The following is a 12,165-nucleotide window of genomic DNA, read 5'->3' as shown; positions in this document are numbered from 1 at the left end:
TTGGCTGAGCGTAGTTTTCTTAAGAAGTGGAGGAAAAAACTTTTAACACCAGTGTTTTTCCCTTCCTGGAGAGGAATTTCTTTTGCCCCACATTTTTTGGTTTGGACTGAAGGGTGGTACTACCTACTGCATCAGGCTATAGAACATCTCAGTGTCTGGGTTTTTTTAGGGAGCAGGTCAGCTGTTTAGCTGGTTCCATGCTTTCACAGAATCATGGTTACTCAGTTGAGAATATAATAATTCCTTAAAAGTGTTTTGAGGGATAAAATTGAATTTTACTGGAAGAGCTTGTGGGTTACCTCTCTTATCTTGAAGGGAAGAGCACTGAAGGGAATGTAGTTACGACGTGTGTTTGCTCTCTTGTCTCTCTGCAAGGTCGAGGGTAGCACAGGAGGAGGTGGGATAGGGAGCAGGGTTCCCCCCCACAGCTGCAGGAGCTGGCCCTGGCCAGGAGCTACTGAGCTGGGTGCTCTGCTGCTCCTGCCCAGCTCCACCAGTGCCAAACGAACTCACTCCCCACAGTTCTGTGAACACAGGTGTTCAGTGTGAAAAATAATTTTGTCTTGGCCTGATGAAGTTTCTTTTGAAACAATGTTGATTTAGCTTGTTGCTGTTTAAAATTAAGTATTTACTGGTGATCATTTCTAATGTTCCCAGTGAATGGAGAAGTAGCTCCCCTGTGCTCTTTTCTTTGAATTTTGATAGGATTTTGGCTAACTGCTTTCAGCATTTGACTATACAGATGGCTTCGTTTTTGTTGTGTAGGAGTTTCTTGTGCCAGCCAAAGAAAGACTAAATGATATTTTAAATAGGAAAACAAAAAAAGTTGGCACAAGGTTCAGGGAGGAAGGAGTATGTTTTGAGTGCTTTCAGTCGATCTTAAATTAGCCTTCTTTCAATTAGCTGGATTTTTTTTTTTTTTTTTAAATGCTGTTGTTAAAATTCAGCTTAAACAACATGCACACAGGTCTTGGAACTTCCTGACACACAGAATACCATATAGAAGTTTTCTTCCTGAAAAAAAATACTCTAATGTAGGATCTCCAGAGGTGTTTCTAGGGGGTATCTGTAATATTTGGCATTGAAGGCCAGTCAAAACACACAATTACTGCTTGGATATTTTCCTTTTGAGGCCTGACTGGGGTGCCATTAGCTAGTTAATTCTAGCTTTTCCTGCTGGTCCTCCCACTCCTCCTGCCTTATTCCTATTACGATACAAGCCTTTCCTTCTATCAGAGCAGCAGTGCTCTTTTTGATCTGCTCTGTGAGGCACACAGTTTTCATGGTGCTTAGAAGGCTTTGGAAACAAGGAGGGTTTTGATTGATTGTTTTCAGCCCAGACTTAGCAGAAAGCAGAAGTGAAATGGAGCTACTAGAGAGTCAGCCCCAAAATTGTTCTGGGTATTTGGTTTAATCTTGAGGTAAGATGTAGCTATCTGACTTCCGCTTTCTGAACCAGGGCTCCCTTAACAATCCAAACCCAGTCACAGGAGATACAGAAAGTCTATGTTTGAGGTGTGTTCTGTAGAGTTAAAGAGTGAAATTTCTCTGTACATTTAGAATGTTCAGATAGAAACACTGCAGCCTTTGGTCTTTAAAAACAAAACCAGCTTCCTTTACTCCTGTTTTTTATTTTAGTTCTACTGGACATAAAAACTGTGACAGTACCGAGTCACATAATAGGCGCAACACACTTGTTTTATACCCAGTTCTCAAGCTGGCCCTAAAACTGGCTTATTTTGTATGTATCTAGTTATTTGTAGAAGAATGTCCATTAGGGGAAGGAATGTTCCCCTAAGTGAGTGTTTTGAGATGGAAGGAGAGTTACGGAGATGGATGTTTGTGTCTGGCAAGCGTTATAAAATAGAAAGATGTTCCTTTCCTTTCTGATTTCTTCTTTACAAGCTGGACAATAAGAGCAGGAAAGGATTTGTGGTGCCCAGCAGTCCAGAACTCTTTTAGGAGCAGCTGCTGCACTGCAGAATTGAAGCTGGGAGTTATCTCCTCCTCCTCTCCGCCCCACTCCTCCTCTCCGCCCCACTCCTCCTCCCAGCCTTGCATTCAGGCTGGCGCTGAGATGAGTTGTGCGGGGCCAGCTGGCTGCTCCTCTCACTAGTGCATCGCTGCCCAGCAGCCTGGGACAAACTGCAGGGTGTTTTTTGGGGAGTTGGGTTCCAATGGCCACTCGGACTAGCAAGAAGCAAGGACTGCTCATATGGACAGCTCATTTTTATCGTGTGCAGAGTCTGCTTTGTAGTGGGATGTTGAAATGTGACACAATGCCTGTTTGTTTGCAATAGCTGCAACCCTCCTAGCAGAGATTCAAGTGGGAAACAGAGAGGGAATCCAGAGACAAACCAGCGGGGGATTTAGGAACTGTGACGCCGTGTCCTCTCTCCTGTGCCGGAGCAAGCAAAGGAAAGAGAGGTACAGGAAAAAAGACTGAGCCTTGCAACAGCCGTCACCCTGATGATGTGTCAGTCAAACACCCTGCAGGGACCAGAGCTCCACACAGGGAAATGGTGAGATGCTATAAAGCTTTATCTAACCCTCCACCCTCTTGCTACAACCTCCGCAAAGTTAAAATTCATGTCCGGAGGCTGCGTTCAGGGAACGGTGGCAGCAGCAGCTGTGCCGGGGACAAGCACCCACAGCTGGAGAGTCCAGGTCTGGCTGGCTCTGCCGGTGGGACACCAAGTAGGAGAACTCATTTCAGGTACTGTTCAGTATTTTCTGCTTTGCAGGAATGGTCACTGACGCGGGAGGGAGGCTGGGAGGGTTTCTGGGCAGAAGGAGCGGGAGCCATCTGCAAAGCTTTTGTTTGCCCTAATTATTATAAAGCTCCTTATACATTGCTTTGGGAGACAAAGGCATGCTGTTCCATGACAAGGGGAATGGGGAAGCTTTCATTCTTTTCCCTTCTACTCTCTATCACTAGAAGAATGGAAAAATTAGTTGAGGGGCCGCTCTGAAACCAGGCCAAGGCAGTGAGAAGCCCGAGGGCTCCAAAGCAATGCAGCTCTGCAGGGATTGGTCCAGGAGCGACTGCAGTGAAGGGGGGGGAGAGCAGCAGGAGGGGGAGAATGGGACCCAACCCGGCTGCTGGCCCACCAGCCCTTGCAAGCTGCTGGGTGGTAAGGATGGGAGGGAGAACGTGAAGTGCCCCTTCCTATTCCCATGTTGAGTCAGTCCCACCTCCTGCTGAGAAGCCAGCATTAACTCTGCTGAGACAGGACTTCTGCTCAAGGTTCTTTTTCCCTGTTGCATTATGATGCACAGATTATTCTCTGTTTATTTATTAATTCTTCATGGGAAAGAAGTTGTGTTCACTGCAGAAAAAAAAATCTCTGAGCCAAAAGGCACCATCTTGCATCCCAAAGTGGTGACAGTTGTACCTGTCTGCCTGATATTCTAATTCTGATCCAACTTGAGGAAAGAATGAGTTGGCAAGAAATTTTCTTTTTAAATTCTCAGCTTCTTTCCATCTTGGAAAGACATATGCAGTATTTTGTAGTTCCTCCTTCATGTCACAGAATGAGACAGCAAGAAAACAAGCTGTTGGGAGCAGCCAGACTGTGCCACTTGAGTTTGTGTGTGCACATCGCTGTGTCGTGGTTGCCAGAGAACAGTCTCCTAGCCAGGAGTTCAGTCAGTCATTTGAATAGTTTGTCCTCAGGTAGGCAGATTTCCATTTGATAATGGGACCTTGGAAATGCCAGTGGTTTTTTCATTAATAGAAGCCAAAGAATAAATGGGCACCTGCAAGGCTCTGAACCTCCTGCAAGGCTCTGAACTGAGGCCCTTGATGTCTGTCCTCTGCTAAGAAGCTGAGTGGCTTTTCCTTCTGAGAGTTAGAAGGTCAACTTCTCCTCATGGCCATTTGTGCAAAATGATACCCCTCTCAGTCAGCACATCCATGTAACAAAAAAAATCAGAGATGCAGCTGGTTATGAGACAGAGGAGTTGATTATTGGGCTGTGGAGACTAGATTGTCTTGCAGTAGTAGAAACAGTGGCTTTGTCCACATGTTCCCTATTCAGAACCAGCGTATTCAGTGAAGGCTTTAAGACCTGAAACTGGTCTTACCTTTAATTTTTGAGGGTGTTACTCATAAAATGTGACCTGTTGGTCAGAGGTTTGGACAGAGGACTTCTGTATTTTAGATAAACTGTTCTTTTTTGGGAAGGGGAGGAACTGATCAAAATAAAGGAGTAAAGACTTGTAGTATCAACGATTAAGTAATGTTTAGGAGGAATAACTCACCCCAGCTGTCGGAAGCTGGTGGCTCTGCAGCTGAGATGCCTGACCCTCTGATGCTGTGTATGTAATCTTTCAGGTTGCAATTCCCCCAGCTGGCCCTGAGGCGAAGGTTGGGCCAGCTGAGCTGTATGTCTAGGCCTGCTCTGAAACTCCGTTCTTGGCCTCTGACTATTCTCTATTACCTTCTGCCTTTCGGTGCTCTTAAACCCTTGACCAGAGTGGGATGGAGGCCCATGAGCAGGGTAAGTGTGAGCAGGTCTCTCGTGCACCATGTCTGGGAGCTGTGTGTCCTGGAGGAGCTGGCAGCAGCTGGGGGGAAGAGTTGCTTCATGCAGGACAGCCTGGTGATCACTGGTGTGAAGGCAGAGGTGCAATTCATGCTTCTGTATAGTTTTTACTGTCTGTGGTTGTGTTAAGTAATGCCTTCAGAGACAAGTGACTTTTTCAGGAGCAGAGAATTACTTTGTCCTCTAACAGTCACGGAAAATTAACACAAACTTCTGAAGGAATTCAGTCACCTCACAGTATCAGGGCTAGGACAAGGAAGACCAAACCTCTTGGCAAGTTCCTTTTCCTGGCCACACTGAAATGGTCTCTTGTTTTTTTTTATTTTCACACTGTGAGGGTTTGTTCCTCAAGTTCATTGAGCACTTGTAGTCCAGCATGTCCAAATGATAAGCAAATCTCTGCTCTGACACTGTTGAGAGCAGGCTATGGGATGCCTTGCACATAGTAATTCTCCCCACAAATCATACAGTTTCAGAATCCAACAACCAAGTAAGTATTTTGATTGAAAACAGGAACAAAATTGCCATTCTTAAGCCTATTTCACTGAACATCTGTTCTGTTTGATCCCATCAACTTGAAAACCAGGCTCCTTTGAAGAGAAGAGGCTACTAGGAAATACCGCTTTTGACAATTTATGTGATTTTATAGTTGTATACATTTTCTGTGTTGGTGGAAAACAGCAAAGTTAATTTTAGAAATTAATACAGTATAGGACATGTCAAATAAAATGGCAACACATTTTTTTCATCAGTACTTCAGCTTACATAACATAAGGTACTGTTCATTTAGAAGGTTTTATCTGTTGGTACTTCCTTTCTGAAATATACCTGTATGTACATAGGATGGTGATTTGTAAGTGAAATCTTAATTTGCTGTGTTTGATATGATGGAGCCAGTGTGTGCTTCTGTTTGTGTTTATGGCTGTGTTTTGCAAAACTTCATTGTGAAAGATATGATTGAGAACAAATGATGACTCTCACTAAGAAAAAAACCAAGTTTCAGCTGTGAGTTGAATGTAACTGAGCTGTACTGTTCAAAAACAAAGCACCAGTCAGCAGATCACCACTTCCTTTGCAAAACTGGTTTCAGAGTGTGTTCAGTTCCCTTGGTCCATATTCCCCAGCTCCCCCCAGTTACATCATAGCCATGTGAGCTTCCTGGCTGACAGGAAGTACCACAAACTCCAGAAGAGTTGTCTGCTGGAATTATCAACAGATGTTGTCATCTGTCCACTTACATCAACAGCAGATACCTCTGGCCGGCTTTGTTTCATTTGTTTTCCTTGCTAAAACTTGGGCTTTGGTGCAAGTCCAAAGGTGTATTTCTCCAGAAATAAAGGCACTTTATATTCTTGCAATTAGCAACTCCCATTGTTGTGACAGAAGGAGTAAGGCTGGTGTAAGTTTATACCTGTGTAGCTGCGTCCATGTGGGTACATTTCTTCAATGGTACTTGTCATTAGAGCAGTACAACACACAGTCCTGGGTGTGGGAAACACCCTCAGTAGTAGATGCATCTGATGAGCATGTCATCCAGTCAATTTTCATTTGGTTATTCACAAAAATTTATACATTGGTAATATTAAACCTTTCTGATTAGCATCCTACTAGAATATGTGCAATGTCTCTTTTTTTCTGTAAGCCTCACATTGGGCAGTTTCCAGTAACTTCAGTGTGGAGCTTCAGCCTGCAGGGAGTGGAAATTCTGGCTTCACTATAAAGTTATATTAAGTTTCATCCTGTCTCTTATCTACTCTCAACAGAATGGAGGGAATGAGGATGAAGTGCAGTGTTAATTTTTTGTTGCCTTAAAGGCTACTTGGTGTAACCCATGAATTCAAGGGATGGGTTTGCAGGAACAGTTTGATCCTTCCTGTGTTATGGGGAGAAGTAAGAAAGCCATCAGTGAAGAGAACACTGACGTGCTGCAGTTCTTCCTTCAGGTTGCCCTGTACAAGTCGGTGCCAACACGGCTGCTCTCACGAGCCTGGGGTCGCCTGAACCAGGTGGAGCTGCCCACGTGGCTGCGGAAGCCTGTGTACAGCCTGTACATCTGGACCTTTGGAGTGAACATGAAGGAGGCAGCTGTGGAGGATCTGCATCACTACAGGAACCTCAGTGAGTTCTTCCGCAGGAAACTGAAACCACAAGTGCGGCCAGTCTGCTGCGTGCATAGTGTGGTGAGTGAAAGGAAGTGAGGGCTTCACCCAGCACTGCCAGCTTCCCTCAGCCCCCAGAGGAATGGCACTGCTTCATAAGGAATTAATGAACTTCTAACTGTTTCAGTTTTTTCTCTTTGCTGTAGATTAGTCCCTCTGATGGAAAGATCCTTAATTTCGGACAGGTAAAAAATTGCGAAGTGGAGCAAGTAAAAGGGGTTACTTATTCGCTGGAATCTTTTTTGGGACCTCGCATCTCCACGGAGGAAATGCATTTTAGTCAGGGTGAGTTCTGTGTCAATTCTGCATTTATTCTGCTCTGCCCTTTCAGTGTTCTCAGCAATCATGAGATTAAGAGAGATGGAAAAAATTAACATTTTCTTGCATTGTCAGGAACAAAAGCAAGTCTGAATTTTGGTTCATTTTATTTGGGGGTAACCATGTCGCTGTTCTAGCTCTTCTCTTTTTCTCACCAGTGGCTTTATACAGTCATGCCTGGCTCATTCTGATTATCTGAACTGAGTTGCTTGGTTCCTACATTTAACTCCAAGATCTGTTGCTATACCACAGCTGCAGCACTTTTGCTGTCACACTGAAATGGGCCCAAGCACTCGCTAGCAAAAACTGTATAAGCTACTCCTTAACAAGTGCTCAAGCACTACCCCTCTAATGACTTAGAGGACTCTTAACAAATTCTGTTCTTAAAGGGTAGCTTTAATAAAAATTCTGTTGTACTGGATTTCAGTTTCTGCTCTTTTGGTTAGGGAAGGGCACACTCCAGAAGAAAAATTTTCACTATGATTAAAACAATCCAGGATCTAATTTTGTTGTAAAGGGAAAGGAACACTTGGAAATACTGGATTCCTGGATGAAACGTATGTTTTTGTAGTCTCACCAATCCATGTGGGCTGCATTTATTCCTCTGCTATTGCACTGGCTCTAACATAGACTGTCTGGCTGTGGTAGATGACTTTAGGAGGAATATATTTAACCCCTTCCTTTCCCTGCTTTCTCTGCAGCCCCACCTGGTAACTCTTTTCAGCAACAACTGGTCACAAAGGAGGGGAATGAGCTCTACCACTGTGTAATTTACCTTGCACCAGGGGATTATCACTGCTTCCACTCACCCACAGACTGGACAGTGTCACACCGACGGCATTTCCCAGGTTGGTTTCTGTTCCTAGAAAACAACTGCAGAGCAGCTATGGAGGGAAGCACTGCTGTGCGCCACTGCAGAATGAGACACACCAGTGCAGAAGTTGTACAGTAATATGATGGATAATTGTAGAAAAATGATTTGTCACAAACAGTAGTGAGTTTTACAGCTGTACAGTTTATGAGAGCAAATCACATATAAATGGTGAAAACAGTAATGTTGTATTCAAACTCTGTGAGCTCTCTGAAGTACCCTTGATGCATGCTGACCTGATTTGTTCCCAAACACTGTTCATTCCGTTTGCTCTTGAAATACAGATAGTTCTGCATATCACACCAAACAGTAGCTCAAAGTACGGTCTCTGCTCGTGCTTGGCAAAGAAAATGCAACTGAACAGATAAACTATTGGAGCTGCTATTGGATGTTTTTGCAGATAACAAAAATATTTTATTCTTGGTATCTAGCAAAAACGTAAGTATTTGGATTTGGTTTCAAATACCATGAGAGAGAGATTGACCTGTCACACATATCCTTCTGTGACCCCTTTGTTTTCACCACAGACTTCTCTTTCATTTGCTCTGCCTGGCACTTGCTTCTCTTCCTACAAATAACTGACACAGTTGTTTACTGGATCAGCTCCAGTTATACTGAAAACACCATCTGAGTGGCATTACAATATTGCTACAAACCAGACAACCTAACCTGAATATTTTCTCACTTCTTCAGGCTCTCTGATGTCTGTGAATCCTGGAGTTGCTCGCTGGATCAAGGAACTGTTCTGCCACAACGAACGGGTTGTCCTTACAGGTGACTGGAAACATGGCTTTTTCTCGTTAACAGCTGTAGGAGCAACAAATGTTGGCTCCATCCGCATCTACTTCGACCAGGTGAGCAGGATCATAGCAGGCACCTTTCTGGTGTTAATGGTTGAGATTGGTGCAGCATAACAAAATTGGAAAAAAAAAATCTTATTACCCTGAAATTAGAGTGTTTCACAGTACTGATATTCTAAGACTGATTTCAAGAGTGTTGTCGGCAATATAGACTATTTTTTAAAAATTCCTGTTGCACCTTTGAACTGTGAGTTCCCGCGTGGAAAATTGCTGAGAATGTACAGTACACAGCTGTATGATGAATGAATACAGAGCACTGAAATCCCCCAGTAAATCCTTCTCTTCTTCCTTCTCTGCACAGGACTTGCACACCAACAGTCCAAGTTACTCTAAAGGTTCCTACAATGACTTCAGCTTCATATCCAACAACAAGGAGGGAATCCCCATGAGGAAAGGGGAACATTTAGGGGAATTTAACTTAGGCTCTACAATCGTACTAATCTTTGAGGCACCCAAGGACTTCAAATTCAACCTCAAAGCTGGACAGAAAATCCGCTTTGGAGAAGCACTGGGCTCTTTATAGAAACTGTCTCATCAAGAAGATTTTCTATACAATGGGACTTTTTCACACCACTGAATGTTTCACTTATCAAGTTTGTATCACTCAGCAGGACCTGGGTGAGCAGAAAAGAAGATGTCACTGCTGCGTTAAACTTGAAAGTATTTGGTCTACATTTACCTGCTGCTGAATGTAGAAATGTAATTGAATGATCATGGATGTATCGGGTACAGCTGCCTTTAAAGATGTTGCCCATGGTGGTTTCTGGCCCACCCTGGGCCTGTAGTCTTTCATGTTCTCCTCTGAGTGTGCCACAGGATAATTATGTTCTTAGAGCCTCTAAATCCCTTTTAAGCCTTCCTAGACAAGTGCAATGGGAAAGGGTGGAGGGTAGAGATTACCTGTATTTAAAGGGACACTGACAGGCTGAGTCAGACCCTGTACCTTGTATCTGCAGTATCTGTTTTTCAGACCTTGAGTAAAGAATATGTTCCCATATTTATTTTATTCTAAGAAACTCTGCCCAAATTCTTAGACAAAGGCAGTCTCTGAATGCATAGAGGGCCAAACAGTGAAACTGGCTGGGGTGACTTCATTGCCCAAACAAAGCAAAATATACAACAGTCAGTCAGTACAATGCATGACACTCATCCCAAGTTTTGTACTGTTAAACAATTTTAGTTCTTTTGTCTAACATTGTCCATTTAAAAATGGACTTTGTACTGTATTTTAAACCTGAAAACAGTGTCTACATTCCAGACAACAGAACCTGTCACGTTGCAATTTTCTTTTTCTTTTTAAAGCAGACAAAGCTCTGTGTCCTCTTCCTAATCCATGGTTTTATTTTGCTATTCCAGGCCTTAAAAGTTTCTGTCTTTATGAGAGACAGTTAACTTTACCTCTTGGATCAAGGAGTTAGAAGACACACGGCCTATTTTTCTTGGGTGATGTGATAGCAACTAAAATATGTTTTTACTTGCTATGTATCTTAATTGTTACTTTGTCACTAAATTTTTGAAGAATGAGTTCCTCTATTACAGGACAGCTTCAGCTACTTCAGGACCAATTTTTATTGCACAGAGTGAAATGCCTTATGCACTGACTGTGTTTAAAATATTTATGGCTCTTTGAAGAAATCCCCTGTTGCTTCCCAGGTGCCAATCTGGCCCTCCCTTGACTGGCAACAATTTCACCTTATTCAAAATATAAATAAAATGCCACACGGGCTCTGACTTCTGCCCTTATACTTAATGGTAGGAATGTGCTGGAGGCTGAAAGCTTTGTGCTGAAGTTTATTCCACTGTAAAATTTTAAAACCTCTTTGTGACTTCACATTAGAAGAGTTAAAATCTAACACCTTGGATCTACTGCGTGTGGCACTGACAAAAACCACTGCCAAAGTGAAGAGAAATTGAGTTTTAAAGCAATGTGTCAGTTGTTTTTTGTGAATAAACCGTTTCAAGTCCCAGCACTCAAACATTTAGAACTGATTTTGCTGTCCAGAGGTTGTTGGAGTGGACACGCTTATGAAACCTGCCTTTGTGCTTTCTGAGAGGTTTCTCATACTACTTCCTTGCTTGAGCTACTTTTCTGCTGCTTCAAGGAGATGACAGGCTTTGGACAGCTCTGACCTCCTAAAGAAACCCTTCTTTGTATGCACTGCAGAAAATAGAATATAATTTTGTTGTACAAATGTCCAGTTTGCCAACTCCTGTGTGCTTAGCTTGTCAACAGGAAGGAGGGGATGATAAAACTGCTTCTAAGTGATGTAGCCCAGCCATGAGTCAGATGAGGGTAGCTGTTTGGGTGACAAGCAGGAGAAAATTCATTTGGCTCCAGGAGTCAGTGTTTCCTCGCTTTACAGAGGGAGGAGTTTGAAAGCTTGAAGTGGCTCTCAGCTACCTATCTTGTTGAACTTCTTGGCATTAGCAAGTTTCCTCCTGAAGCAGTATAGTACCAGATACAAGTCTTTTTAAACCTTTGAGAGTGAGAAAAGAGTAAGGCAGATGTCAGCCCTGAGAGGATAAAGTTATGGTGAGCTTTTTGATTAAACTTCAGTGTCATGTTAACAAGAGAAAGTAAATTTGTTCCAGTGGGTAAGAGAAAAAGACAATCTCTTCCCTCTTTTCCACTGGGGCCTATGACATCCAGACAGAGCCAAAGGAAGTTTAAGCTTTAATTTCTTCCTACTCAGCAGCATCATCCAGAGTATCTGAAGGTAACTATTAGCGTAGTGATGGAGGATGGGTTGCTTGATGTTTGCTTTATTAGAAATCTCAGAAGGAGGAGAGGATTCAGCATGCAAGTGGCTGTTTTTATGATGGTTTTAATACTGTGCAGAGCGAGCTAATAAACCAACATTGCTTGTTAGGCAACACAGCCCAGGAGTGAAAACAAAGTTCCTTGAGGGTACTGATAATGCTGTGAATTTCTCCTCCATGGAGAATCCATTTAATTCAACTGTATCAGTAGCACGGTATTTTTGTATGGCAAAGTGTATGACTTACTGACATGAACTCATTTAATTGTAAACATTTTGAAATAAAAAGTCTTATCTGTGTTGCTTATCTTTGTCGCATGACAAGTAACCTAAACTAGGTATTGGAAGTGCAGCATGAGGTAGATGTAGCTCCAGTTTGATCAGGTAGAGTAATAATAAAAAAAGCAAAATTAATTTAACGTAATTTATCAAATATAAATGCCATACATAGAACTAAGTGAATGGATACATCTCTTCCATCATTCCCTCCTATGAAAGGGGCAAAAAGTCCTACCCCTGAGCTGGGAAGTTGGTTCAGATGTATTACAGATCCAGGGCAAGCTGGATATCTCGCAGGCGGGCAAGCAGGGTCTGCACATGATGTCTCTCAGCTAGCTGTGCTTTGGTGAGAGTATTGATCCTCAGCTTTAA

General features: G+C 42.9%; 2 protein-coding genes across 13 annotated transcripts in view; one reads left to right on the top strand and one right to left on the bottom strand.

Moving 5' to 3' along the window:
• Positions 1-11,821, top strand: part of PISD (phosphatidylserine decarboxylase) — a 24,765-nt gene extending 12,944 nt beyond the window's left edge. For 4 of the 7 annotated variants that reach the window (XM_048322709.1, XM_048322707.1, XM_048322706.1 and 1 more), the window contains 7 exons: positions 2,301-2,716; positions 4,337-4,502; positions 6,491-6,727; positions 6,853-6,991; positions 7,726-7,872; positions 8,589-8,749; positions 9,057-11,821. In XM_048322709.1, the coding sequence (XP_048178666.1) occupies positions 2,520-2,716; positions 4,337-4,502; positions 6,491-6,727; positions 6,853-6,991; positions 7,726-7,872; positions 8,589-8,749; positions 9,057-9,278 (1,269 nt within the window). In that variant the 5' untranslated portion in view covers positions 2,301-2,519 and the 3' untranslated portion in view covers positions 9,279-11,821. The remainder of the gene's footprint in view (positions 1-2,300; positions 2,717-4,336; positions 4,503-6,490; positions 6,728-6,852; positions 6,992-7,725; positions 7,873-8,588; positions 8,750-9,056) is intronic. The other 3 variants (XM_048322704.1, XM_048322705.1, XM_048322710.1) reach the window with 2 other exon arrangements.
• The window catches only part of SFI1 (SFI1 centrin binding protein), a 30,540-nt gene continuing 26,343 nt past the window's right edge, over positions 7,969-12,165 (bottom strand). For 5 of the 6 annotated variants that reach the window (XM_048322694.1, XM_048322695.1, XM_048322696.1 and 2 more), the window contains 2 exons: positions 12,029-12,165; positions 7,969-8,776 (listed from right to left, as the gene is read on the bottom strand). In XM_048322694.1, coding sequence (XP_048178651.1) covers positions 12,058-12,165 — 108 coding nt within the window. In that variant the 3' untranslated portion in view covers positions 7,969-8,776; positions 12,029-12,057. Of the gene's footprint in view, positions 8,777-11,344 lie in introns of those variants that run through there. The other variant, XM_048322699.1, reaches the window with a different exon arrangement.

The sequence above is a fragment of the Corvus hawaiiensis genome, chromosome 18 (genome assembly GCF_020740725.1).
Source record: "Corvus hawaiiensis isolate bCorHaw1 chromosome 18, bCorHaw1.pri.cur, whole genome shotgun sequence".
Taxonomy (NCBI): domain Eukaryota; kingdom Metazoa; phylum Chordata; class Aves; order Passeriformes; family Corvidae; genus Corvus; species Corvus hawaiiensis.
The sequence above is the reverse complement of the archived record's forward strand: the minus strand, read 5'-3'. Positions and strand labels throughout refer to the sequence as shown.